At 37.3% G+C, this 23,506-nt stretch overlaps 9 protein-coding genes across 10 annotated transcripts; 7 read left to right on the top strand and 2 right to left on the bottom strand.

Annotated features, from left to right (window-relative positions):
* The first annotated feature begins 541 nt into the window (after nt 1-541).
* LOC17888932 lies at nt 542-1,134 on the top strand. Its single transcript, XM_006295535.2, has one exon. The coding sequence runs from the start codon at nt 834-836 to the stop codon at nt 1,116-1,118; it is 285 nt and encodes a 94-aa protein (XP_006295597.1). The 5' UTR covers nt 542-833; the 3' UTR covers nt 1,119-1,134.
* On the top strand, nt 1,060-2,768 carry LOC111831011. The gene is made up of 2 exons (XM_023784382.1): nt 1,060-1,140; nt 2,182-2,768. The coding sequence occupies exon 2, from the start codon at nt 2,205-2,207 to the stop codon at nt 2,604-2,606; it is 402 nt and encodes a 133-aa protein (XP_023640150.1). The 5' UTR covers nt 1,060-1,140; nt 2,182-2,204; the 3' UTR covers nt 2,607-2,768.
* A 447-nt stretch (nt 2,769-3,215) lies between these two features.
* LOC17887816 (triosephosphate isomerase, chloroplastic) lies at nt 3,216-5,713 on the top strand. The gene is made up of 9 exons (XM_006294571.2): nt 3,216-3,498; nt 3,933-3,959; nt 4,051-4,120; nt 4,313-4,436; nt 4,597-4,681; nt 4,771-4,903; nt 4,980-5,153; nt 5,221-5,303; nt 5,383-5,713. Exons 1-9 carry the CDS (start codon nt 3,304-3,306, stop codon nt 5,437-5,439), a joined length of 948 nt encoding a protein of 315 aa, XP_006294633.1. The 5' UTR covers nt 3,216-3,303; the 3' UTR covers nt 5,440-5,713.
* A 502-nt stretch (nt 5,714-6,215) lies between these two features.
* LOC17888604 (translocon-associated protein subunit alpha) lies at nt 6,216-8,345 on the bottom strand. The gene is made up of 8 exons (XM_006294777.2): nt 8,192-8,345; nt 7,502-7,669; nt 7,366-7,416; nt 7,194-7,282; nt 7,037-7,114; nt 6,725-6,928; nt 6,573-6,644; nt 6,216-6,488 (listed from the first exon to the last, which is right to left on the bottom strand). The coding sequence occupies exons 1-8, from the start codon at nt 8,250-8,252 to the stop codon at nt 6,435-6,437; spliced, it is 777 nt and encodes a 258-aa protein (XP_006294839.1). The 5' UTR covers nt 8,253-8,345; the 3' UTR covers nt 6,216-6,434.
* A 249-nt stretch (nt 8,346-8,594) lies between these two features.
* Nucleotides 8,595-11,453, bottom strand: LOC17889660 (protein XAP5 CIRCADIAN TIMEKEEPER). Its single transcript, XM_006296148.2, has 12 exons — nt 11,220-11,453; nt 10,832-10,897; nt 10,686-10,750; nt 10,480-10,595; nt 9,963-10,041; nt 9,790-9,866; nt 9,644-9,705; nt 9,427-9,558; nt 9,285-9,338; nt 9,124-9,189; nt 8,951-9,025; nt 8,595-8,859 (listed from the first exon to the last, which is right to left on the bottom strand). Exons 1-12 carry the CDS (start codon nt 11,388-11,390, stop codon nt 8,809-8,811), a joined length of 1,014 nt encoding a protein of 337 aa, XP_006296210.1. The 5' UTR covers nt 11,391-11,453; the 3' UTR covers nt 8,595-8,808.
* Nucleotides 11,454-14,047: 2,594 nt separating this feature from the next.
* Nucleotides 14,048-15,408, top strand: LOC17888278 (proline-rich protein 2). The gene is made up of 2 exons (XM_006294591.2): nt 14,048-14,275; nt 14,477-15,408. Exons 1-2 carry the CDS (start codon nt 14,107-14,109, stop codon nt 15,235-15,237), a joined length of 930 nt encoding a protein of 309 aa, XP_006294653.1. The 5' UTR covers nt 14,048-14,106; the 3' UTR covers nt 15,238-15,408.
* Nucleotides 15,409-16,216: 808 nt separating this feature from the next.
* LOC17888117 (peptidyl-prolyl cis-trans isomerase CYP19-2) lies at nt 16,217-16,949 on the top strand. Its single transcript, XM_006295898.2, has one exon. It carries the CDS (start codon nt 16,301-16,303, stop codon nt 16,823-16,825), a length of 525 nt encoding a protein of 174 aa, XP_006295960.1. The 5' UTR covers nt 16,217-16,300; the 3' UTR covers nt 16,826-16,949.
* Nucleotides 16,950-17,938: 989 nt separating this feature from the next.
* LOC17888318 (probable magnesium transporter NIPA6) lies at nt 17,939-20,762 on the top strand. Of its 2 annotated transcripts, XM_006294519.2 has the most exons (9): nt 17,950-18,441; nt 18,682-18,738; nt 18,820-18,910; nt 19,012-19,172; nt 19,270-19,397; nt 19,502-19,639; nt 19,945-20,037; nt 20,118-20,235; nt 20,326-20,762. In XM_006294519.2, exons 1-9 carry the CDS (start codon nt 18,321-18,323, stop codon nt 20,400-20,402), a joined length of 984 nt encoding a protein of 327 aa, XP_006294581.1. In that variant the 5' UTR covers nt 17,950-18,320; the 3' UTR covers nt 20,403-20,762. The 2 variants fall into 2 exon arrangements, with proteins under 2 accessions (XP_023640507.1, XP_006294581.1); XM_023784739.1 differs by lacking the exons at nt 19,945-20,037; nt 20,118-20,235; nt 20,326-20,762 and adding an exon at nt 19,780-19,904 and having other exon boundaries at nt 17,939-18,441.
* Nucleotides 20,763-22,616: 1,854 nt separating this feature from the next.
* On the top strand, nt 22,617-23,420 carry LOC17888332 (dirigent protein 23). Its single transcript, XM_006294994.2, has 2 exons — nt 22,617-22,992; nt 23,080-23,420. Exons 1-2 carry the CDS (start codon nt 22,665-22,667, stop codon nt 23,319-23,321), a joined length of 570 nt encoding a protein of 189 aa, XP_006295056.1. The 5' UTR covers nt 22,617-22,664; the 3' UTR covers nt 23,322-23,420.
* The last annotated feature ends 86 nt before the right edge of the window (nt 23,421-23,506 follow it).

Below are 23,506 nucleotides of genomic sequence, written 5' to 3'. Positions count from 1 at the left end.
ATCAAATCAATACTGTTGTCATTTTGTCAACATACAGTATGAGAAAAGGTCAATGATATATTGATATGAATACTTGGAAATGAAGTACAATAACATTAGGCAGAACAAGGTGAGTGGAACAAGGTGAAGTGAGTGTCTTTTTCATGGTAGGCCACTAAGATAAGCTTCCTCCTTGTTCTCATGTCCTAACCACCAATCACTCACTCATATCTCTCACAAAAAAATCCCATCAGAATTTTAAAGATCTGCCTGTCTTTTGGATAATCTTTGATTTTTTCACGATAAACCATACTTAGCTCGATATAATAGCCATAATATTGATCTTTAAAAGTTACATTAATCATTTGTTAAACTATCATTTTTTAACAAAATTTGTATATGTTTTGTGGAATTGAAAACTCTCCATGTATATATACTATTTATGGAACGATAGGAAAAAGCTAAGCAAACTAGGTAGACTTAAGAAAACATTACAAGTAAAGGAGTACGATCTATATTTATATAAACTCAATGATAAACATGGCGAACACGGATCCATAAAGAAGCTCAGTATCAATACGAATAATTCGCTCGAAATTATTAGATAAGTAAATGACCACTAGCTAGTACTAATGATTTTTCCAAAAACAGTGAGTGGTATCATCATCGACAATAATAATATCATTTATAGTATTACCTAACAAACCATTATCTCTCTTTCTCTTTATCTCACTTTTGTTCTATTATTCTTCCGTGTAATAAATAAAAAGCATAATTCACAAAATCATCAAACAAGAAACACAACTACACAAAAGAAACAAGCAACAAGTAGGAGAGCTAGACTATAGCTAGAGATGCATTACCACGGCTGCTGCTGCGGACGGTGCAGAGTCTCGACGTCTCCGTTGCCGGTAATAGTGATGATCACGGTGGCCCTCGTGCTCTTAGCCCTCTCCTCCGTCGTGAAATTCGAGGTAGCTGTGTCATCGGGGGAGGATCTGCTGAGCTGGCTCCTCCTCGCCGCGGTACCATTGGGTCTACTGTTCGCCGTGAGATGTCTCTCTTGCCTTGAGACGACGTCGAGGCGATCTACTTACTACTGTCCATGTGGTCGCTGGAGATGCGTTTGCTACTACTGATTAAGTCTTTGTCTTGATCGCGGTTAGTATTTTGTTGCGTTTGCGTTTTATGCAAATCAATAATTTCGTAAATAATTATGTGTTAGGTATTTTTATTCTCTTTTGATGTTTACGTGAAGCATACCATATATATGTGACGTGAAGCACCCGATTCTGGTGGATTTGACGAACGTGATTAATTAGTTAACAATTAACCTTAACCTTAATTTTATTACTTTTGTATGATCGATCTTGCGATGTTTTTCTTCAAGCATACGGCGATCATAAAACTTGTTCTTTTTTGTTCTACTTTCTTAATTTTCTTCCACAAATTAAAATCTAAGGATTCTAGAAGTAAAGTTGGTAAATAGATATATGAAATTTTGGAATACGTACATATATTTTCGTTTTCAATCAGATATATAGTGTTACTTTTTGAATAATAATTTTGTAGTAATTTATAAAGAAAAACTGTGAATGAATTATCAACAGAGTAATTAATTGAGTCATGTTGTGATTAGGCAGAGATTAGAGTTAAAGGTGGGTAAAAAGTCAGATCATAGTTTTCGTCATCTTTGAATTTTGAGTTGCTTATTGAAGAGGAGGTATAATGACAACAGTTAAAGCTAAAGGAAAATAAGTAAATTTGATAATGACGCTCCACCTAGAATTGTTAATTGTATCGTGCCCCATTATACGAAAGAGAAAGCAACATAACATTTATATTTATTTTTGGAAATGGCCAATGTACACACGTTAATTTTATCAACGAAACCTATAGGTAACATACACTCGTCTTTTACGTTACACGAATAATTTGCTTACAAATTCCTATATTTTTTAATATAAAATTTGAGTTAAAGTAGTCACTATTTAAGAATATAGATAGCTTTGATCACTCTACTAATTATTTCGATTAGTTTCAAAGTTAATGGAATTTGAAATAAAACAGTATAAAATAGCTCATATGTCGGTCAAACATTGAATATTATAACCTAAAGGCGGTTTCTATAAGTTTTATATATTTTTTGTGCTTCATCACATAAAAGTAAAAAAACCAAGAAGAGCTTCTCTCATCGTTTAGTATTATCGGGAAGCAAAGAAACTATGGCTTATGGAGAGAGAAGATCATCGATCTTGGATTCATTCTCGCTCTCGCCTCTACCGTATCCAGTTCTTTTGATCCTAGCCGTGGCTTCTGTCTTCTTGTTAACGTCATGGTACTTCAGCTTCGAAGAAGCAGCCGAATCCGCGGAAGAGCAGATGAATCTTGCTCTCCTCTTGATCCCTCTGTTTCTCATAGTATTGGTACGGTGGCTCTCTTCCATGGAGAACCCTGACGCGCTTCTTGGCATGTTTTCGAGCAGCCGTGGTGGTAGGGCGACTTACGTGAGTCCCGGTGCCGGAGATGAAGGTGGAAGCTCGCCGTGGGGAGTGGCGGCGTTGATAGTTTTGTTGCTAGTTTTGCTTCAGTATCAGTCAAGTTTCTTGGAGAGGTGGTTTGGTTAAATGATAATGTCATAATGATGATGATATTGATAGGCTCTTTCACATGTTACTTGGTTGTTGTCGTCTAGTGTCACGATGATGTATACAAAATTTGGTCATTTACTCCGAGGATGAGGATCGTGTGACTTGTGTTATATCCCATGTATCTTCTTCTTCTCTCTTCTTTACACGTCCCACAATATTTAAGAAAAAAAAGGATATGGTAGCTTTCAGAATGCATTAAATTGAGCTACATGGAGTATGGAGTAAGATATATATGTTCATCTTCTAAATGAATTCCAAAACACCTTTTGTGCGCATTGGTAAATCTTGAAGAACAAATAAACAAATAATCCATCAAAGTAGTTCGAGTTGTGTAGCTCTTCAAATTAAAAATGCAAATGACTCATCGACCATTTTGGGCACCACATGATATGATCTATACACTTTAGATTTGATAACTAGGCCTCTGCAAAAAGACCGGAACCAAAAATTCATCAAAGCGCGTGAGAGTCAGACGTGACTTAGGCGCGTGAACTCTTGATTAAGCTAGAAAGACAAAATTACCCTTGAGGGTTAGAGAGAGAGCAGAACCACCAACCCTTTGTTGAGCCTCTATCTCCTCCTCTGCTACCTTAAGCTGAGAGTGTGAGTCACAGTCTCGTCTCTATCTCCTTTTGCCTTTTCCACTCACTACACGCCAAACCCGAGAGACGACATGGCAGCTACCTCCACCTCTCTCACTGCCCCTTCTTTCTCCGGTCTCCGCCGCATTTCTCCCAAGCTCGACGCCGCCGTCTCCTCCCACCAATCCTTCGTCCACCGTGTCAATTCCTCTATCCGTCTCGTTTCTTCCTCTTCTTCTTCTCACCGCTCTCCCAGAGGCGTTGTCGCCATGGCTGGATCCGGAAAGGTTCCAACTTTAACCCTTACCTCTCTCCAAATGCTAGATTCTCACTGTTTATGATTGACTGATTAAAAATTATTCCTTTTCTTTTTGTTGCATGATTGGTATTTCTAGAATCCAGATTCTCTAAATTGGTTTTTGGAAATACAAAGAATCTCAAACATTGGATTCAATGCTTAACTTTGGTCTTGAGTTGCTTGCTGGTTGCTACTCCACACAAATTGTGTTTTATGCTAGATTCAGGGTTTAGGAATGAGGAACAAAGTTAATCCTTTTAGAAGAGATCAAGAATCTCTATTCTCTCCATTTGATTCAATACTTTAACTTTCCTCTGGATTGTTTTGAATGCTAGATTCATGGATTAGGATTTAGACTGTCTTTTCAATATTGTGAATCGTTGTCTAAACTCTAAACACTTGCCTTTTCTCTGCTTGCTGCAGTTTTTCGTTGGAGGAAACTGGAAGTGTGTAAGTACAATGCCCAAAGTCTTTTTTCTTTTTTTTTTTCTGTATCTTGTCTCTCCTCCTCAAACTAATATCTCATGTGGCATGTTTTTAGAATGGGACCAAGGACTCCATCGCCAAGCTTATTTCTGATCTCAACAGTGCAACCTTGGAAGCTGATGTAGGTGAGTTTCTGATCTCTGTATTTGGGGCATTAGTGCCGTTCCGTATTGTACAATGGACCTAAGCAAGTCTTTGTCAACTCAATTCCATCCATTTTAGTTTTTTTACCAAAATTCTAAACTTGTTTTGAATGCAAAGGACCTCGCGCTGACCATTTGCTCTTGATGATCTTTTTTTTTGTGTGATCTATGTAGATGTTGTTGTGGCACCTCCATTTGTCTACATCGACCAGGTCAAATCTTCATTGACAGACCGTATTGAAATATCGGGTCAGAACTCTTGGGTTGGAAAAGGTGGAGCCTTCACTGGTGAAATCAGGTTATGACATCTCTTATTCACATACTATCATACTCGCTATTTATATGGTTGAAAATTCGCTAAAATATCTGACCTTTGCAATTAATCCTCCCATAAAAATGTTCTCGATGTTATATATGATCCCTTGCCTGAACTTAAATTCACCCTTTTCACCATACAGCGTGGAACAGCTCAAAGACCTCGGTTGCAAATGGGTCATTCTTGGGCACTCCGAACGGAGACATGTCATTGGAGAAAAGGATGAGGTCAGTTAATAAAATACTTAATAAGAACTTTTGAGTTTCTAAGAAAGGTTTGTGAAGACATGTTTACTCTGTTCTCAACACAACCATAGTTTATCGGGAAGAAAGCTGCTTACGCATTGAGTGAGGGTCTTGGAGTAATAGCTTGTATTGGGGAAAAGCTAGAAGAGAGAGAAGCAGGCAAGACATTTGATGTTTGCTACGAGCAGCTGAAGGCGTTTGCTGGTAACAGTCTTGTATTACAATCTCATTTTCCAAATCATGTCTGCACTCAATTAACTGCAGTGAATTGTATTTCCAGATGCTGTACCTAGCTGGGACAATATTGTTGTTGCATACGAACCTGTATGGGCAATTGGAACTGGTAAAGTTGCATCTCCTCAGCAAGCACAGGAAGTCCATGTAGCTGTCCGCGGTTGGCTCAAAAAGAATGTCTCTGAGGAAGTCGCTTCCAAAACAAGAATCATATATGGAGGTGCGTTATTATAGTTGTCCACTGCAAAATTAGACTTTATGTTGATTATTTCCTACCCAATTGCCAGGTTCTGTCAATGGAGGCAACAGTGCGGAGCTTGCCAAAGAAGAAGACATTGATGGATTTCTTGTTGGTGGTGCCTCCTTGAAGGTAATAAACTTTAGACGTTTGTGGATATGTTGTTGATGAAAAGAAGTAAAGCTCACATTCACCTTTGATGTGAATTTAGGGTCCTGAGTTTGCAACCATTGTGAACTCAGTCACGTCAAAGAAAGTTGCTGCTTGATTAAGAACTGTCAGTAACGGAAATCGCTAGTCTCCATGGAACAGATGAGATCAGAAATAAAAGGGAGGTTAGCGAACTTGTTGTTGTTGTGTTCTTACTTCTTCTTGAACTAATAATGAAAAACAAAAAAAAATGATTCATGAGCTCTGGTTTGACGGAGAGAGAGAGATAAGGGGTCTTTCATTAAGATCTTTGTAACTAAAGCTGTGATTCTCTCTTTTCACTTTGAGTAAGCTTAACTCAAGAGTTTCTTCTATATGACAATCTAAATCAACTCTCGAGGCCACACTTAAAATTTAAAATATATGGTATTTGTGATGGAACAAAAGTATTGAAACAAGCGTGAAAAACACATTTTCTTCTCAAACACTCAAACCTGAGCAATGGTGCCTTATCGCCCGAAGAAGTTGCAACTCAGTGTGAATTGCTAATAGACTGCATTAGACTACGATAGATAATATTTCATGCCCAGTGTTAGAACCGTCTCTCTCCCTCCTGTCCGAAGCAACTTATCCACAAGCCTGTTTGTCCATCTTCTAGTACCCCATCTGTTAAGCAACTTAATCTCATTACTCTTCAACCTCCTCTCCTTTCTTTCTGATCAAATCTTCAAACTCAACTATTTGGAGAGTACAATAGTTTTTCATTGTTTTGATGAACTAATGTAACAAAAGTAGTATAAAGATTAGTGACGAAAGTAGTATAAAGATGTTAGTGTACTGCTCAAAAAGGTGTTAATGTACTGCTCATCCATGGACATGCCCTGATATAGAAGATTAACAACAAAAAACGCAGATCTAAACCATTATAAGTTAAGTTGTTTCATGAGGAGAATATTTATGACAAGAAGTAAAGATTGTCTAAAGAGTACAATGCTGGAACAAAAAAAGTAACGTTTAAAACCCTAAATATCCTCAAGACTGAACTTAAACTTGGAAACTCTTTCAAAACGCTGAAGCCGAGTCTATAACAACTAGAAAGAGCAAAAAGCTCAATTAGTTCTTCTTGTTCTTTGATTTCCCAGACAATGTCTTGGCCAGAGTAGTTCCCTGTAGGTAATAATAACACACCTTTCAATCAGATTCAATCACATAGAAGATGAAAGAAGCCTAACGGAAGAGAGAGAAGCGAACCTCGAGCCATTCGTCAAGTGATGCATCGGTAGACCTGGTTCCTACTTCAACCTTGGACACCTTTTTGGTTTTCTGTTATGAGGAGATTATCAAATGAATATTTAACTGTACAAATGATTCACTGGAAAGAAAAAAGAAATCCAATTGTTTACCTTAGTGAGACGCTGTACTTGACTGTATGCCCACAGACCGAGGAGGAGGAGGAGACCGATTCCGAGTGTGATAAGGAAGACAGATTCGCCACTGAGGAGACCTCCAGATTCAACTACCTCTATGGTTCCATTGTAGAAGACACTCTGGTATGGCTTTCCTTCCACGTCGTAAATGACATAACCAACCAGATCAAATGCTCCAGGCTGTGAAAGAAAACAGCAACACCAATTAAGATCAGATTCTATTGATTACCCCATTGTACTTTTAGAATGAATGAGAATGATATGTTGTTTATGGTAGGATATGTGTACCTGCAGGTACTGGCTGACTGCAAAGATGTATGGGAATGTAGCTTGAAGAGACGTTGGGATAGATGCATTGTTGAATCTCTGTAATATAAAGGGAGTATGAGAAACAATAAAATCATAACATACATTTAGAGAAATAGTTTCCTAGTCAAATGCTTACCAGCATGGTTAGATTCTGAACCAACAACTTATGGTCATAAGGAAGATGAACACTGGCTCTAATTCCCATAACACCTACGCTAGTTTTGCCTGTTTAAGTCACAGCCAATTTGGTGAGATATATAGATCTAACCACAAAGCCAAAGAGATAGCTTAAGAAGTGTTTAGCCTACCATCATTCTTCAAACCAACAAGAAGCTCAGTCTCTTCTCCAGCTGGTACCACTGCAGGAAACAAAGAGCATTCATGATCAAAACAACGGATAGATAAATACTTGAGGAGGAAGAAGAAGAAGGAGCAAACACTAACGTTTGGCACTGTTTTTGGGGAAAACACAAACTGTCTCAACTCCTGGAGCTGAGGTCAAGTTCATATCCAAATCCTGGTCATCTTCCTCAACGGAATCATCACTGTGTTCTCCGATAATATCGTCAACAAGACTGGAATGATCCTCGGCATCCGATTGACATCTAGCAACTGAAAAAAAGAACACATCAGGTCACATGTTTCTCTGTAAAAGCATAACGCCTTCTTCTGAAAAAGGTTACAATTTGGAAATGATCCTCTAATCAAAGACCAACAGGCGAGTGCAGCTTCCAGAAAGTAAGAAAACAAAAGACATGCAAGGCGGACACGATTGAAGAATCTATTACTTTGTAGTAGTATTCGATCTACATGTGAAAGTTTGTCTTTTTCTGAAACCACATTGCTCTACGATTGTCATCAAAACTCCACAACACAGAACTAGAATGTTCAAATGGAAATGATTTGTAAAACGAGCTCAATTTCACTCGGATCGATGAATAAAAAACGTAACTTTATTCCAAAACAGGACAAGATCATATCAAAAAAACCAGATCGGATACAGAGATCAAATACGAAATCAGTAAATTGGGAAAACGCACGCGACGAAACAAATGGATCTAGATCTGCAGATTCCAGAAAAAAAAAAAAAAACAAACAAAAGAAGAAGAAGAGAGGGTTGTGAAAAGACCTAACCTTGAAGCAGAGGAGATGCGAGTAGAAGGAGAGCGAGGAACAAAACCCTAAGATTCATCATCGCTATTGCTGCTTCTATCAAATTTGGTCAACGAATTTGCGAATGAGAAGAACAGTGTCTCTCGCTCGATGCTATTTATGCTTTGCTCCTCTTTCACTAAAATAAATATTATTATTTTCCTGAATAAAAACTAAAAAGGAGATAACAAACACGAGTTACAGAATACAAAACTCGAAAAACGACAGCGTTTTGTCTGGTCTCTCTCATTTGATTCTTATTTGATTTTGTTACCTTTTATTATATACATGGAGGATTCACAAATTACTTACTCTCTTCAACATTCTTAATTATGTGCCCTCATTATAATAATCAGATGATCTCATACTTAATTTTCATATGGAATTTCACTAAATAGTAACAGGGAAAAACTAAAAGATATATTTCCATGATTCCAGTAATTGAAAAAAACGAGAGTGTAATGGTACATTGAGGCACTGATAATGAGAAGAATAAACATTAATAAAAAAACTCCATGAACATTCCACTACCAGTGCACCAAATCTGATCATTCATGTCAACTAGATTCCATGTAACAAAACCATATTCTGGTCCATAATCAATCCCCATGGACTGTGTACCGCTCCCACTTCTTTGTCGGGTCGTAAATCTGCACAAAGGTAAGGCAACAGCTTTAATGCCTAAAGTTATAGATTAGCTGAGAATGAAAAAGTGCAGGGAAAGGGTGATTTGGGAGTTACCTCCCATCTGGAAGCAGGGAATATATGCTTGTTCTTCTCGTACCAATGCCTCTCCACAACTTTACCCGCATGAGACTTCAATAACACCACATTTTACAAAGCTTTAGAAATAACTTCTTCTCAACATCAAACTACTATGTTTTCTGATGCAACAGGGTCAGGAAAAAACATACCTCGTCTTTCTCTATTGTTGCATCTGCTATTGTTCTTACATCTTCATGAACATCAAAGTGAAACAGCTGTTAACAAGAACAGTGCAGCAGTGGGTGAGTCTCAGTTGGTTCAGCAGCTATTTCTATATGTACTAAATTCAGAAATTTTTGACAAGACATACCGGGCCACTCTTCCCTCTAGCTTTGTTAATGATCAGCTCATAGAAACTGTGTTGCTGCATTTGCAATAAACATCCTCATGTTATGGTTAAGTTCTAGATAGTCTGAGGGGTGAATAACTTGATAAGTGTAATGGGTTCTTACATGCGGGATAATAAGATCTTCCTTCACATATAGCAAATTCTCAACTGATGTCGTCCGAATCTCCCGGAAGTCAGGGGCAAGCTGCTGTTGAACAGCCCGCAGAAAATTCCCAATTGGATCACCCTTTCGGACCTGTAGAAAGTGTAAATCATACAGGTGGGTATATGATCAGACTTAAGCTCAAAACAGCACTACAAAAGATGTAGCTTGTGCTTGCCTGGATAACTCGTCTATGGCCCGTCCCATCCCAGTAACTGTAAGTAATCTGAAGAGGCTCGTCTGAAAAAGCACAAAACTAGTTAGACAATCTTCCTTAACTCAAGTGTTAGTAATGAAATTAGAAGCAACTGGAAAGTGGACAACTTTTAATCTGCTCTTGTTCACGAAGCCACTGCTTCTTTAGCCTTTCACGTTCAGCTTGTTCTTCCGCCTCCCGCTCACTGAAACAGCAACCTCAAAACACCACAGCTAAAGTTGAGATTTACTGCAAAAAACAGACAGGGAAGATAATAGGAAACGAGAGAGCAAGAGATCACCTGTCAGGCAGGAAATTAGTTTCCACTGAGGGGTCCTTGCCAAGTTTTCCGCAGCGTAAGTTCATTGTCCCAGAAATCTCTGCATAAATAGTGTACACGATAGAAGTTACAAAGAGGACAACACTAGATGATATTTTGAATTCCTATGTTAGAAAGCTATTTGCATCTTAAAAGCTTCAACAACCAAGCAAGATTCCAACTACAGTTGTAGAATTAATGTCTCTAATACATGTTGAGATTCTATATCTTCAAAACATAGAGATTCTACTTTTTTAACTTCCACACATAAATAGAGATTCATTATTTCAATACTTTTATACAATAAGGAATACATTTTTTAGTGGTCTAAATGAATGACACATGTATCACACTCGCACATAATCTTAACTGTACCACAATTCACCACTGATCTAACAACAGCATATTCAGGACTCAAAGTAATATTTAACAAAGTCTAATAAGTATGGTCCATGTAACTAATTGCAATCTACGAGATTTGATGAATCAATCCACTTACTGTTTTCTCCGTCATCTTCATCACTGCCATTGTCCAGATCTTCAGCAAAAGATAAGAGGGAAGATCCCTTAATCTTTCTCTTCTTGTTACGCTTCTCTAGCTGCAACTCCTCTTCCCTGTAGTTTAGAAACAAATTCAATCAAGCTTTAAACCAAAATACAACAACATCAATAACTATGACGAATGGACTTAAAAATAAAACTCACTCTTGCTGTAGCTTCTGCAGTTTCTCTTTCTCTTCTTCCTCGAACTTATTACGAATATTAACCCTCTACAGATATCACATACATAATTAACACAATCATCTAGATAACTATAAAAAGTGAAGGATAAAGTCCATGACTCCAGTTACCTTCTCCACATATTCCTCTCTTGTAACTAAACCGACTGTTTCTTTCTTGAAAGCAGTGTCAAGAATCTATAAACAAACACAAAACATCAAATTAACAAAACATTTGGGATTTTTGTAAATACTTCAGACACCAAAGCTGCAAAATTCGCAAGTGGTGATAATCTAATTATGTTCTGTGATACTTCAAAGTTGTTCGGAATCATCACTTAGAACTTGTCGTTGTAATCATTCTAAAACCCTAAGTATTGCGGAGAACTCCTAATTCAGAGCAAGAACAAGTTCTAAATCTAATATTCAAACAACAAGCCACCATGTCAACTCTCGAAACCTAGAAATTAGAAAGAAATCAATATAGTTGGTGATCAGATGGGATCTTGATTGGTCGAACCTCGCAAGAGCTAGTGCCGAATTGGAGAAGACCCGATTGGTCTTTGCCTGAGGCAGTCTTGCTCTTCAGCTCTTGGATTTTTTTGCGTTCGGCTTCTCTTTGCTTCTGAAGCCGTCGTATCCTCACCGCATCTTGAGCCGTACCAACGTAGCCGTCACCCATACCCGACATCTTTCCTTTCGCTCAAAATCGGAATCGAATTCACAAGATTCTTCCGACCGCCATTGTTGTGAAAGAGAGCTCTTTTATGCAGTATACGCATGTGCTCATTATAGGCTTTAAATATTTTCTTATGGGCCTATGAATAGTAGTATTAACGGGCTCAAACTGGGCCTATCTCAAACAAACAAAAACATCTCAAAGGTAAGGTGATGATAACTCGTAGGAGTGTGGTTCCTTTTAGTGCCTTGTGTTTTCAGTAGATGTCTTTCACTCATGACCGTGGTCCACAGGTCGGAGTCTACTCCCAAGGAACATTATATGAGAGCTTGAGTCTGAGAAGTGACCTTAAGTCTACTACCAAGGAACATTATATATATGCGACCTTGTTGAGTCTGAGAAGTGACTTTGAGTCTTCTCCCAACTCCCAAGAGGAACATTATATGCGAGTTTCATCGTCTTCAGTTTCTAAACAATCTTATTGGAAAGCAAAAACATTTCTCTTGAACATACTAACACTAGTGAAGAGGGGATTGATTGGCTTCTTTGACGACGACCACAATGCACAAAAAAGTTTTGACTATATAAGAATGTCACAATCTCCTTTCTATGTCACAACTAAATGCAAACTTACAAAATGCAAACCTATCTATTTAATGAATGATCTATACGTATATTGGGTCTCTATAAAGTAATGAACAATATATATAAGTCATGGTCGGTATAACCTATATAGGAGACGGATGATTTAGACATACCACCTACAAAATTATGCTATTGATTATATATCTATATCTATATTTATGCATGTTGTATGAATTATATATTTCTATGTAGATCTTAACAATTAGTTTATAAATGCGATCAATGCATACAAACAGTCTAAAGACTATACTTTCTTAATTGCATTAAGTTACTTCAAAATGTAGTCGCTCGCTCTGTTGAAGCCTTGAAGGCTTGAAGTTAAGGATCGTCGGGAAACATTTTTTACTGTTTACGGTTTGAAAAATATATGTAAAAGGGTTGATTACATATTTTACAGTTTGAAACGTTATATTTTATATTTGTTAAGGGTTGATTACATTACTACATGTTTGTTATCAAATCGCGATTTAATCCACATTATAGAGCCTGATGATCGTTCAGATTTCGAGAATGGTTATACAACATATCAGATAATGTATACACAGTTAACAGGTTATATATATTTGTGGTATATACACATGCATTGTATATTTGTGAATATATATGAATGTATAAAGTAGTTGAGAGAAGAATAAAACAGACAGTGTGTTTGAGCTGGATGTTTTTTCTTTTATATGATAGTCAGGAATTGTGGCTGAGGGGCCTTTGCCAGCTTCAAAAAGATTTATAATAAGAAAGTAATGTCATAAAAATTAGTAGTTCGATTTCTGCTTTCTAACCAATAACCATATATATTAATTAACTTATCACAAATTCCCCCACTAACCAATTTCATCAACAAATATTGTATATACTTTTATTAAAACCTATATAAACTGTTACCTTTTTTGTTACTTAGAGAGATGGTCATGCGCCTTGCATGTATGCATGCCGTATTTAGCCATAGTGGTAAAATACATGACTATGTTAATTCAAGGATTTGAGATGTGGATGTATCACCAACTACGTTATTCTCAATTTCTATTACTGTTTATAGCCTTGTGATGATGTTAGCTTTATCATTGTGTGTCGTATATTAATATGGTCGAATTTGGTCACCGACTACACATTTTCATTTTTAACCATTCACATATTCACAGAATGTACGTGAGTACGTGACTCTCCTAGCTATAACCACTCGAAACTAATGTAGCTATAGATATGTTTTCTCTGTGGATCTAATCACCAAATTATATATAGACGTAGCTAATCACCAAATTATATATAGGCGTAGCTAGCTACTAGCTAGTGAGTTGTACTTCGTAGTGCTCAAACTCATGACTTGGTTCGTAGTGCTCAAACTCATGACTTGGTTTATCTAATTAAGACGATAGAAGATTATATTGTCTATATCACTCCACATATTTAGGTGATTAGGATAAACGTGAACCCTCCTTATATCTGTTTTTGGGGGCAAATAAACTATAAATTAAGAAGTTTATTATCCTCTAAAGGCTCTCATGTGAGACGATTTAATTTTGGGGTCGGTGGTACGTAGACGGTAGACACTATTATATTGTTATACGATCTCATTTATATAATAAGATATATTCATCTACGTACGTTAACGTTGTTATATTTAATTAATTATAACAACTTAAACAACTGAAATTTGAGACAGATTAGTAAAAAAAAGTTCGAAACTCGACTAAAACCAAATTGATACCATTATACATCGTATTCGTATCAAAGCCATATCCATATTAACTTCAGTTGATTTTGTTGGTTCTCATTCTTTTAAAACGAAAAAAGAGTTGAACCGATGATTGAGCATATATGTATCGAACGATAAGTAGAAGACTAAAATGATTAAAGAAGATGAAAGTAACACTCGTATATTCACGTGGCTACAGTACCACCAAGTATTTGAAGTTTTGTAACCGAAACTTTATAATAAAACAAAAGTAATTATAAACCCCATGAATTTATCAAAATAATGGCCGTAAGCGACCTATAAATATACACGAGAGGCGATCTCAGTAGAACCATATTATCTTCTTTCTCCTCTAAGAGTTACATTAGTCTTCAACACAAAGATAATCTGATGAGGATATTACCTAAAAATGGAGGTGCTTACTGCCTCCTCGTTGTGTTTGCTCTCTGTTCTGTGGCTCATTCCCTTATCCGTGACGTTAAGGTCGTTGGCGATGTCGAAGTAGTTGGCTACGGCAATGCAGAAAGCAGCAAAATCAAGATCCCCAATGCATTCTCAGGTTTAATGCATATTGCAATGATATATGCTTTTTAATCTTATACAGTTATACTCGATCAAGTCATATATAGTGTTCTGGTCGATAAGTACTGTCCCTTCTCCCTCCAAATATAAGTTGACTGATTATGTATATGAAACAAAACACTTTTTGTTTGTTTTGTTTAGTTGTGACTTTCAAACTAACGCTTATGTTTGAAAATAGGACTCCGAGTGACGATAGAATGCAAGGCTGCCGATTCAAAAGCCCCTTTTGTTACTAAAGGAAGCGGGGAAATTGGCGAAACCGGAAAGTTTCACCTCAATATGCCTAATGACATTGTTGGAGACGATGGAGCCCTTAAAGAAGCTTGCTATGCTCATCTATACAGCACCTCCGGCACCCCTTGTCCGACCCACAACGGCCTCGAGGCCTCCAAGATCATTTTCCTATCGAAATCCGGCGAAAACCATGTTTTTGGTCTCAAACAAAGTCTTAAGTTCTCACCAGAAGTTTGCATCTCAAAGTTCTTTTGGCATATGCCTAAGTTCCATGTCCCCGATTTATCGTTTCCAAAGATCAAGAAGCCTTGTCCTCCAATCTACAAGCCACCAGTGGTGATCCCCAAGAAGCCGTGTCCACCAAAGATTTCACATAAGCCCATCTACAAGGCTCCAGTGCCTATCTACAAGGCTCCGGTGCCTATACACAAGCCACCAGTGGTGATCCACAAGAAGCCTTTTCCACCAAAGATCGCACATAAGCCCATCTACAAGCAACCAGTGCCTATTTACAAGCCAAAGAAGCCATGTCCACCACCAATTCACAAGCCCTCTGTGCCTATCTACAAACCGATATACAAGCCACCAGTAGTGGTGATCCCAAAGAAGCCATGTCCACCACTTCCCAAGTTCCCGTCTTTCCCACCTAAGTACATTCCGCACCCTAAGTTCGGGAAATGGCCTCCTTTCCCTTCTCATCCTTGATTGAGATACATATATAATTCTCTGTCTTTCTTAATTTAATTCAAGAAAAGTGAGCGATGCCAAATAATAATATTCCCTTGTTGCTTTGTTGAATTCTATGTAGATGATGTTTGATGTTTCTATATATATCTTTACATTAATCCCAGCCAATAATATTTGTAATTTTTGTTTCTCTTGTTAAATAAACTCTGTTTCTCTTGTACGTGAATTCCAAGTAATCAATTCCTCTTAAATGTCCTTATTGGATCGTGCATACGAGAGTAATGGGTTTTAGTTAGGCCCAATATCAGAAAAAGCATTATTCACAGAACCAGTGATCCTTATTGGATAATGCATTGTATTTATATGAAATAAAACTATGATATAGGATTATAGGATATTCAGACAATATTATTTTTTTCCTGTTTGTAATTAAATGATTTCCGTTTTTTCCTTAATTATCATTGGATATTTAAAACTTAAGAATACAGAATATTTTCGGTTCTTCTATTTTTTTTTTTGTTATTGTTGGTACACTTTCTTTCTTTTTTGTAATTTATTTTTAGTGAAGATTTCCTTTTTTTCCTAATTGTTTGGGATACAATATTTTTCTGTTTTTTCTTTTCATTATTAAAAATACATCTCGAAATAGTAAAATACCATTATTCTCTAATATATATCCTTTTTGTAGTAACGATTTCTTCTTTTGTATATTTGTTAATTTTAACGCAATATTTCCATAATTTTTTTTGTTAATTATATATATTCAAAATCAAGAAAAATACAATATTTCCATTAAACACTAAAGAAGAACTACACGTGTTGATTTTGTATTGGATAATTAAAGAGCATTTACCGTGGTCAAAAAACCCAACCCAACCACGGTTCAAAAATCAAAGGAGATCCCAACACGTGTATCAATCTAACGGCCAATAATAATATCTTTTTTTCACCAAGATATTTCTATTTTTCTTACTCTCATCCTCTCCCTCTCTATAAATATCTCCACAATGAATAGCAGAAACTACACACACACAAACACACTCTTTTTCTAAATCCTTCAGACCAAATCAATCGAGCAACAATGGCGTTGCATCCCAAAGTTTTCTTCGACATGACCATCGGCGGTGCAGCGGCGGGAAAGATCGTGATGGAGCTTTACACGGACAAGACCCCGAAGACGGCTGAGAATTTCAGAGCGCTGTGCACGGGAGAGAAAGGCGTGGGACGTAGCGGGAAGCCACTACACTTCAAAGGCTCATCGTTCCACCGGGTGATCCCTGACTTCATGTGCCAAGGAGGAGATTTCACCGCCGGGAACGGCACGGGAGGGGAATCGATCTACGGAGCCAAGTTTGAGGACGAGAATTTCGAGAGGAAGCACACAGGACCTGGGATTTTGTCGATGGCGAACGCTGGTGCCAACACTAACGGATCTCAGTTCTTCATCTGCACCGTGAAGACTGGGTGGCTCGATGGCAAGCATGTGGTGTTTGGTCAGGTGATTGAAGGCTTGGACGTTGTTAAGGCTATTGAGAAGATCGGCTCTTTGTCTGGAAAGCCCACGAAGCCTGTTCTGATCGCCGATTGTGGTGAGATCTCTCCTTAGATTCCGATCTAGGGTTTTAGCGGTGGTTTCTACAAGTTTCTTAGCTATGGACTGTGATATCATCTCTAGGCATTGATATTTTCCTAATAATTAATTAATAATAAAAAAGGTTTTTAATGTGGCTTTTTCTGATTCTGCTAAATTAAGTAAATAACGCTTTTTCATAGCATTTTTGTCCAATAATATAGAGCATAATAAAAACAAACCAATTAGAAAAATGGATATTTTCTTTTTTTTTGGACAAAAATGGATATTTTCTAACAAGTAAGCAAATAAGACAAAAGCGATGAGAGATTTAAATGGTTGATCCGTTACCTGGCATATACGATTGGGCCTTTTATACTAGGCTTAACAAGAGCAGGCATACGATTGGGCCCTTTTGTACAAAGCCCAATAAAAAGTGAGCATATTACTCGTCCACAATGAAATCAAGTCAATTAGGAAGGCTGGTCCAAAGAGAGTTTGAGTGCTGTTCCAAGTAATTCTTAATTTCTTATAATCATCATCATGGCCAACTGTGGTTTAAATAAAAATGAGTATGTACGACAAATTCATAGTAGATCAAATTTGACAAAAAAAAAAAAAGAAAAGAAAATTTCATATATTGTTTTGGTGGCTAATTAAAAAAATCAGTAGTAACATACAACATGATGATAATAAATCCGTGTAATGGTTGATGATACGCACCATGTGCTTGCTTAGTTTTGTATTTGTTTCCTCACGCAATAACAATATAGAGAGGCCAACGTGATCGTACCCAATGCTCCTTAGATACTCTCCTTCTTTTTGTTTTATATATGAATGAACCGTTAAAAAGTATAAAGTGAAGTAATTAGGTGAGAAATGGTTAATGTGGTTACCAAATCCAATGAGAGAATGAATTATACAAACGAATTGAAAATTCCAAAAGAAGAAGAAATTGAGCCAACGCTGGCTGCTGAATGTTGCCGATGGCTACACGATACAGTAGTGATGGTGATGTAATGTAATGTACTATAGCAGCCTAGTAAGACAATTGTGAATTATTATTAATTAAACCGAAACGCGTACCGGACCCGGTTTAGACTCGGCAAGACCCACGAATTTTCCTGAGCTGTCGTCTCGCCAGAGGTAAACACAGAGAGAGAGAGAGAGCTTTGTAATCGAACCAGATCTCTCTCTCTCTCTTCTCTCTTCTCTCTCTTCTCCCATTTGATTTTGAATATTCAGCAGCAAGCCAAAATCGCACAAGTCGTCTCAGACGGCCGCGTTGCATCGGACCACTTGTTCGCTTCTCTTTCGTCATCCATCTTCCATCATCTCCTCTCTCTTTTACCAGCTCCTTTCAAATTGCTTCTGATCGGATTATATAATACATCCCGGAGAAATCAACAAGGAGGAGATAGGATTACACGAGAAGAGAGCGCTGTTCTGTTAGACCATAGATTTGACTTCAATTTAGCTTCCGATTTCAGAATATTTTAGGGTTATTTTTGTTTTGGCTTCTACAAGGGGAATGGAGTCGGACAATGGGAAGGGGTTGATACTAGCTGTAGCCTCAAGTGTTTTCATTGGTTCTAGCTTCATTCTTAAGAAGAAAGGTCTCAAACGAGCTGGTGCTATTGGCACCCGAGCAGGTCTCCTCCTCCTCCTCCTCCTTCTTCTACCCCTTTCTCATTATTTCCCTTTTTATCACTCTTGCTACTTCTTACCAATTCACGTTATTGCTCTGATATGTAACGTCCGTCTATTACTGTGTGTAGCTTTAATGGATTCTATAACAGTTATCAAATTAGTTTTATAGCTTTAATCATCTGAAACAGCAAACCACTATGGATATCTTACATTGTATTGTGTGATTCAACTTGATGGTACAGGGTATGGAGGTTATACATACTTATTAGAGCCTCTTTGGTGGGCGGGCATGATCACAAGTTAGTGTTTTTACTCTCTCTTATTGGACTGCCTTGTCCCTGTTCTAAACAAAGATTTATGTTTTCTTTATAATTGTCTAGTGATTGTTGGAGAAGCTGCAAACTTTGTGGCTTATATTTATGCACCGGCTGTACTCGTTACCCCTCTTGGTGCTTTAAGTATAATCATCAGGTATGTATGTATGTATGTGATCACATTGCTCAGTTACTCACTTCTGTTTCTGTGTGATATTTATTTTTCTGACTAACCTCTCTTTTTCACTCATTTACTAGTGCTGTTTTGGCACATTTCTTATTAAAAGAAAAACTTAAGAAAATGGGAGTTCTCGGATGTGTTTCTTGCATTGTCGGCTCCGTTGTTATTGTCATACACGCACCAAAGGAGCAGACTCCAAATTCTGTTGAAGAAATATGGAATCTGGCTACTCAGCCAGGTAGCTCTCTCTCTCTTTCTCAGTAGTCAGTATCCTGCCTTCTGTGCAGTTGTTTATCTGAGAGAAACACAATTTTCCTTTCTTATCTATGAAACAGCTTTTCTTATCTACGTAGCAATAACCATGTCAATTGTCCTCGCTTTAATTCTGCATTTTGAACCCCTGTGCGGCCAAACAAACATTCTGGTTTATATCGGAATATGTTCGTTAATGGGTGCTCTCACTGTAAGTTGGTTAATCTGAGCATCTTGGATTTACTTTTCGAACTCCATTTCTATGTTCTTGTGCACTTATTGCTCTAGTTATTTCTTGTTTGTGTCTTTAAACAGGTTATGAGCATAAAAGCTATTGGAATTGCGATAAAATTAACAATGGAGGGAGTAAGCCAGATCGGGTATCCACAGACGTGGCTTTTTGTCATGGTTGCAGCAACCTGTGTAGTTACACAATTGATTTACCTAAACAAGGTAAGCTCTTTACACCAGATACTTTTTGGAAAGGCTATATATACTCTGGAGTCAATAAGTTAGTATGCAAGTGAAAGTAGAACATTTATATTGTTAAAACGAAAATTTAATCAGTAGATCATTCCTCAACTTAATTCCAGGGTCTGGATAGCTGCATCTGTAGCATTGCATGTCTCTTTTTCCGGCAAACATAGGAACTCTAAAATTTCACTTGGACTTACTGATACTTTTACGTGTTTCTATTTGGCATACCATTCCCGTCTCGACTTGAGTCCTAAGATTATTACTGTTATGATTTTTTGCAGGCTTTGGACACATTCAATGCAGCAATTGTTTCTCCAGTATACTATGTAATGTTTACAACTCTCACAATTGTTGCTAGTGCAATAATGTTCAAGGTAGGTTCAACTAGATAACGTTGAGATTCCCAAAAGATCAGTTAAAGGGAACACTTGACATTGAAACTCGGTTTTCACAGGATTGGTCTGGGCAAGATGCAGCCAGTGTAGCTTCTGAATTATGTGGATTCATAACTGTGCTCACAGGCACAATGATACTACATGGCACAAGAGAAGAGGAACAACAAGCTTCTTCAGGTAAAAAAAAATACCTGCCTTTTCCATCTTCGATCATATTTGCATCTTGTGTTGCCATTATTAATGCTGGTTTCATCTTTGGGTCTTCAGAACAAGTAAGATGGCACGAGTCAAGAAAGAGCATGAACGAAGAACATCTGATAAGTCTGTACAGCCCTGAATACTAGGAAGAAGAAGGTGCCATCTCTAGACTCCCAATAGACTGAATGAAATTTTCCAAAGACAAGCCTCAGGGATCTTATAACTGATCAATCAGCATATCTGAGAAGAGTGATGTCGGATTCGTTTTTGTGTTGTTTGTGGTCTCTGTACAGACAAAAGTTTGTCTAGTTACAACACTTCACATTCTTTAGTTTTGATTTCTGTGTATTTTCTTAGTACAGTACAGGTCTTCTTTTTCTTATCTGGGCTTTTGTCCCAATTTACTGTTATATATGTTATATGTATCTTCATTTTTCTAGGATGAAATATTCCTTAATTGTACTCGATTCACTGGAAAATAAAATAAGGTAAAACTTCGATGGGAATTGACTACTTGAGAGAGTTAACAATAATCTCAAAATCCACATTTCAAAATCCATGTGGTTGATTTTCATAATCAATAAAGAATTGTGCCGTCTATACTTGCTATAGAGGCGTTTGCAATGCGAAATGAAATGTTGCACATCATTTCCTTCGCTCATCTAACTTCAGTCCGATCTCTAAAGGGCTATTCTGATTCTCAAGTGATCATCACGCTGATCAAGACGACTGGGAGCCATAAGGCGATTACGAGAATCCTCAATGATATTTCTAGACTCAAGGACTCCTTCTCCTTTGTCTCCTTTGTTTTCATTCCTCGTTTAAATGATACAGAGGATGACTCTCTTGCTAAGGTTGCTCTCTATTCCTTGTCGTCTATACCAATCTTTTCCTCTTGTGGAGAAGAACTACCTTTGGTCTGCTTCCTTTTAATATATTGGCGTTTGCACACAAAAAAATTTGGACAAATTAGTGAACCAATAACATTCCCTAAAGTGATAGATGTTGTTCGGTTGTAGGCTGAAACTTTTGTCTTTTGCTACCTCTGAACAAACTTCTATCATTTTAATATCTGACCTTATAGTGAAATCAAATTTTGGTAAACAAAAAAAACTGATTTTCGTGTATGTTAAAAAAAAAAATATTAAAAAGAATCATATTTTTGACAGAAATCTCAAGGAATTCATATTTTTAGTTGAAAATTGTGGAATTTTCTTTTCCAAATAAAATTATGCAACCAACAAAAGAGGGTTGTATAAAATCAAAGATCAGTTTCGCCCCTCGTCAAATTTGGATGTTCTTTTCAAGATCTATTGGCTAGTTTACTTCTGGATAGCTTGAGTATTTACATCAGGTTACATAGGAAGCTAGGGGACTTGAACTTGAAGCATAAATGATTCATTTCTAAGTGAGGTAATGGAACAAGAAAAAATATTCGGAAAAGTCACTACAATCCACGAGACATCCTTTAGATTACTACACATGAATTAATATGAACCGAGTTTTCTGAGTGATCCTAGTTAGATTTAGCACAAAAAAATGACGAATCATGTTTGCGACAAAAGAATTATATGTGAGTTTTGGTTCATGTTTTTCAAAAAAAATGGATGAATCATGTTTTCGACGGAAGAGTTATAGGTTCAAGCTGGTTGGCGGAAAATTTACAGATTCCTTTAAAGATGGCAAATAGCAGAATCATAGTCTCTACATGATTGTTGAATCATGCTTTTGACGAATTAAGCTTCAGTGCAAATTGAAGAATTATGTTGTGTTGTTGATGACTATGATAGGGATGATGATAAGAAGAAGAAAATTCGAATTAAACCAAACTAAAATTAAAAACCGTTACTTTAATTGTATTTTTCTTTTACACCCTCCATAATTTTCTTTCTAATTTTTCTTATGCATGCAGATTCAATTCAACGGCTATAATAGCAGAGCAAAGCTAATCTTGGCGAGTTTACCGAATTTCCAGGTTTTACATATATGAATTTCCCATTGTACAATAATTATTTTAAATATATTTTTTCACTTTCAAATAATTAAATACTATATGACACAAATTTTTCTGCCATAAAATTAACACACAAGTCACCAGCATCACCAATTATAGGTTACACACCAATTCAATAACATAGAGTTGATTAATTAGTTAATCCAAACAATTAAAATTATTAGGTGAACCATTACGCCACCACATACTGACTTTGTCACATTTTGTTTTCATACTTTTTCTTAGATCCTTTTTTAGTTTGGTTGAGCTAACATAGACTGAGTGTAGTTAGTCATGTGGGATGTTGGTTCCCCACAAATAAATACAGATTTTACCAATCACATGAGGAAACTCATTTTACTTTCACAATTACAAACACTTTGTTACAATTTAGAGCCCATTCGAAAGAAAAAGAATGAAACTGGCAAAGGCGGACGATGTACCAAGAATGCTAGTTTTGTTGATAACAATACTGCCACTGGCTGCTCAAGGATCGAGACTGTACAGCTGGGCTAACCGTCTCGAGGAAACAGGGAAAGAGAAGGTAACAAACCTTCAGTTCTATTTCCATGACACCTTGAGCGGCAAGAATCCGACCGCCGTTAAGGTGGCTCAGGGCACCGACACGGAAAAATCCCCGACGTTGTTCGGGGCTGTGTTCATGGTCGACGATGCTCTCACAGAGACCGCTGATCCCAAATCCAAACTCGTTGGCCGGGCGCAAGGCCTTTACGGTTCTTCATGTACGTACTATATTGTTTTTGTTTCTTCAAATATTATAGCACGGGTTTAGTACATCAATAATAACCGGTTTTGCATGGTTGGGATAGGTAAAGAAGAGGTAGGTCTAATAATGGCAATGAGCTTCTGTTTTGAGGACGGTCCGTACAAGGACAGCACCATAAGCATGATCGGGAAGAACTCGGTCATGAACCCGATCCGAGAAATGCCTATTGTCGGCGGTACGGGAATGTTCCGGATGGCTCGTGGCTACGCTATTGCTCACACCAATTGGTTCGATCCCAAGACCGGTGATGCCATCGTTGGCTATAACGTTACCGTTGTTCACTAAAAAAAGAGAAAAAAAAAAAGGCTTTGTTTGCGACATTTTAGCTATGCCTACATGTAATATTTCACAATTGGAGATTAAGTATTGGCGATCTACGAGATACATATTATCCATAAATCATCCAAATTATTTTAGAGGACTAGTACTGGCATTATTATGTTAGTCATCCACCCAAATCATAAGTAACA

Source organism: Capsella rubella, unplaced genomic scaffold, assembly GCF_000375325.1.
Source record: "Capsella rubella cultivar Monte Gargano unplaced genomic scaffold, Caprub1_0 scaffold_4, whole genome shotgun sequence".
NCBI classification, from domain to species: Eukaryota; Viridiplantae; Streptophyta; class Magnoliopsida; order Brassicales; family Brassicaceae; genus Capsella; species Capsella rubella.
This window is presented reverse-complemented; position numbering and strand designations above follow the sequence as displayed.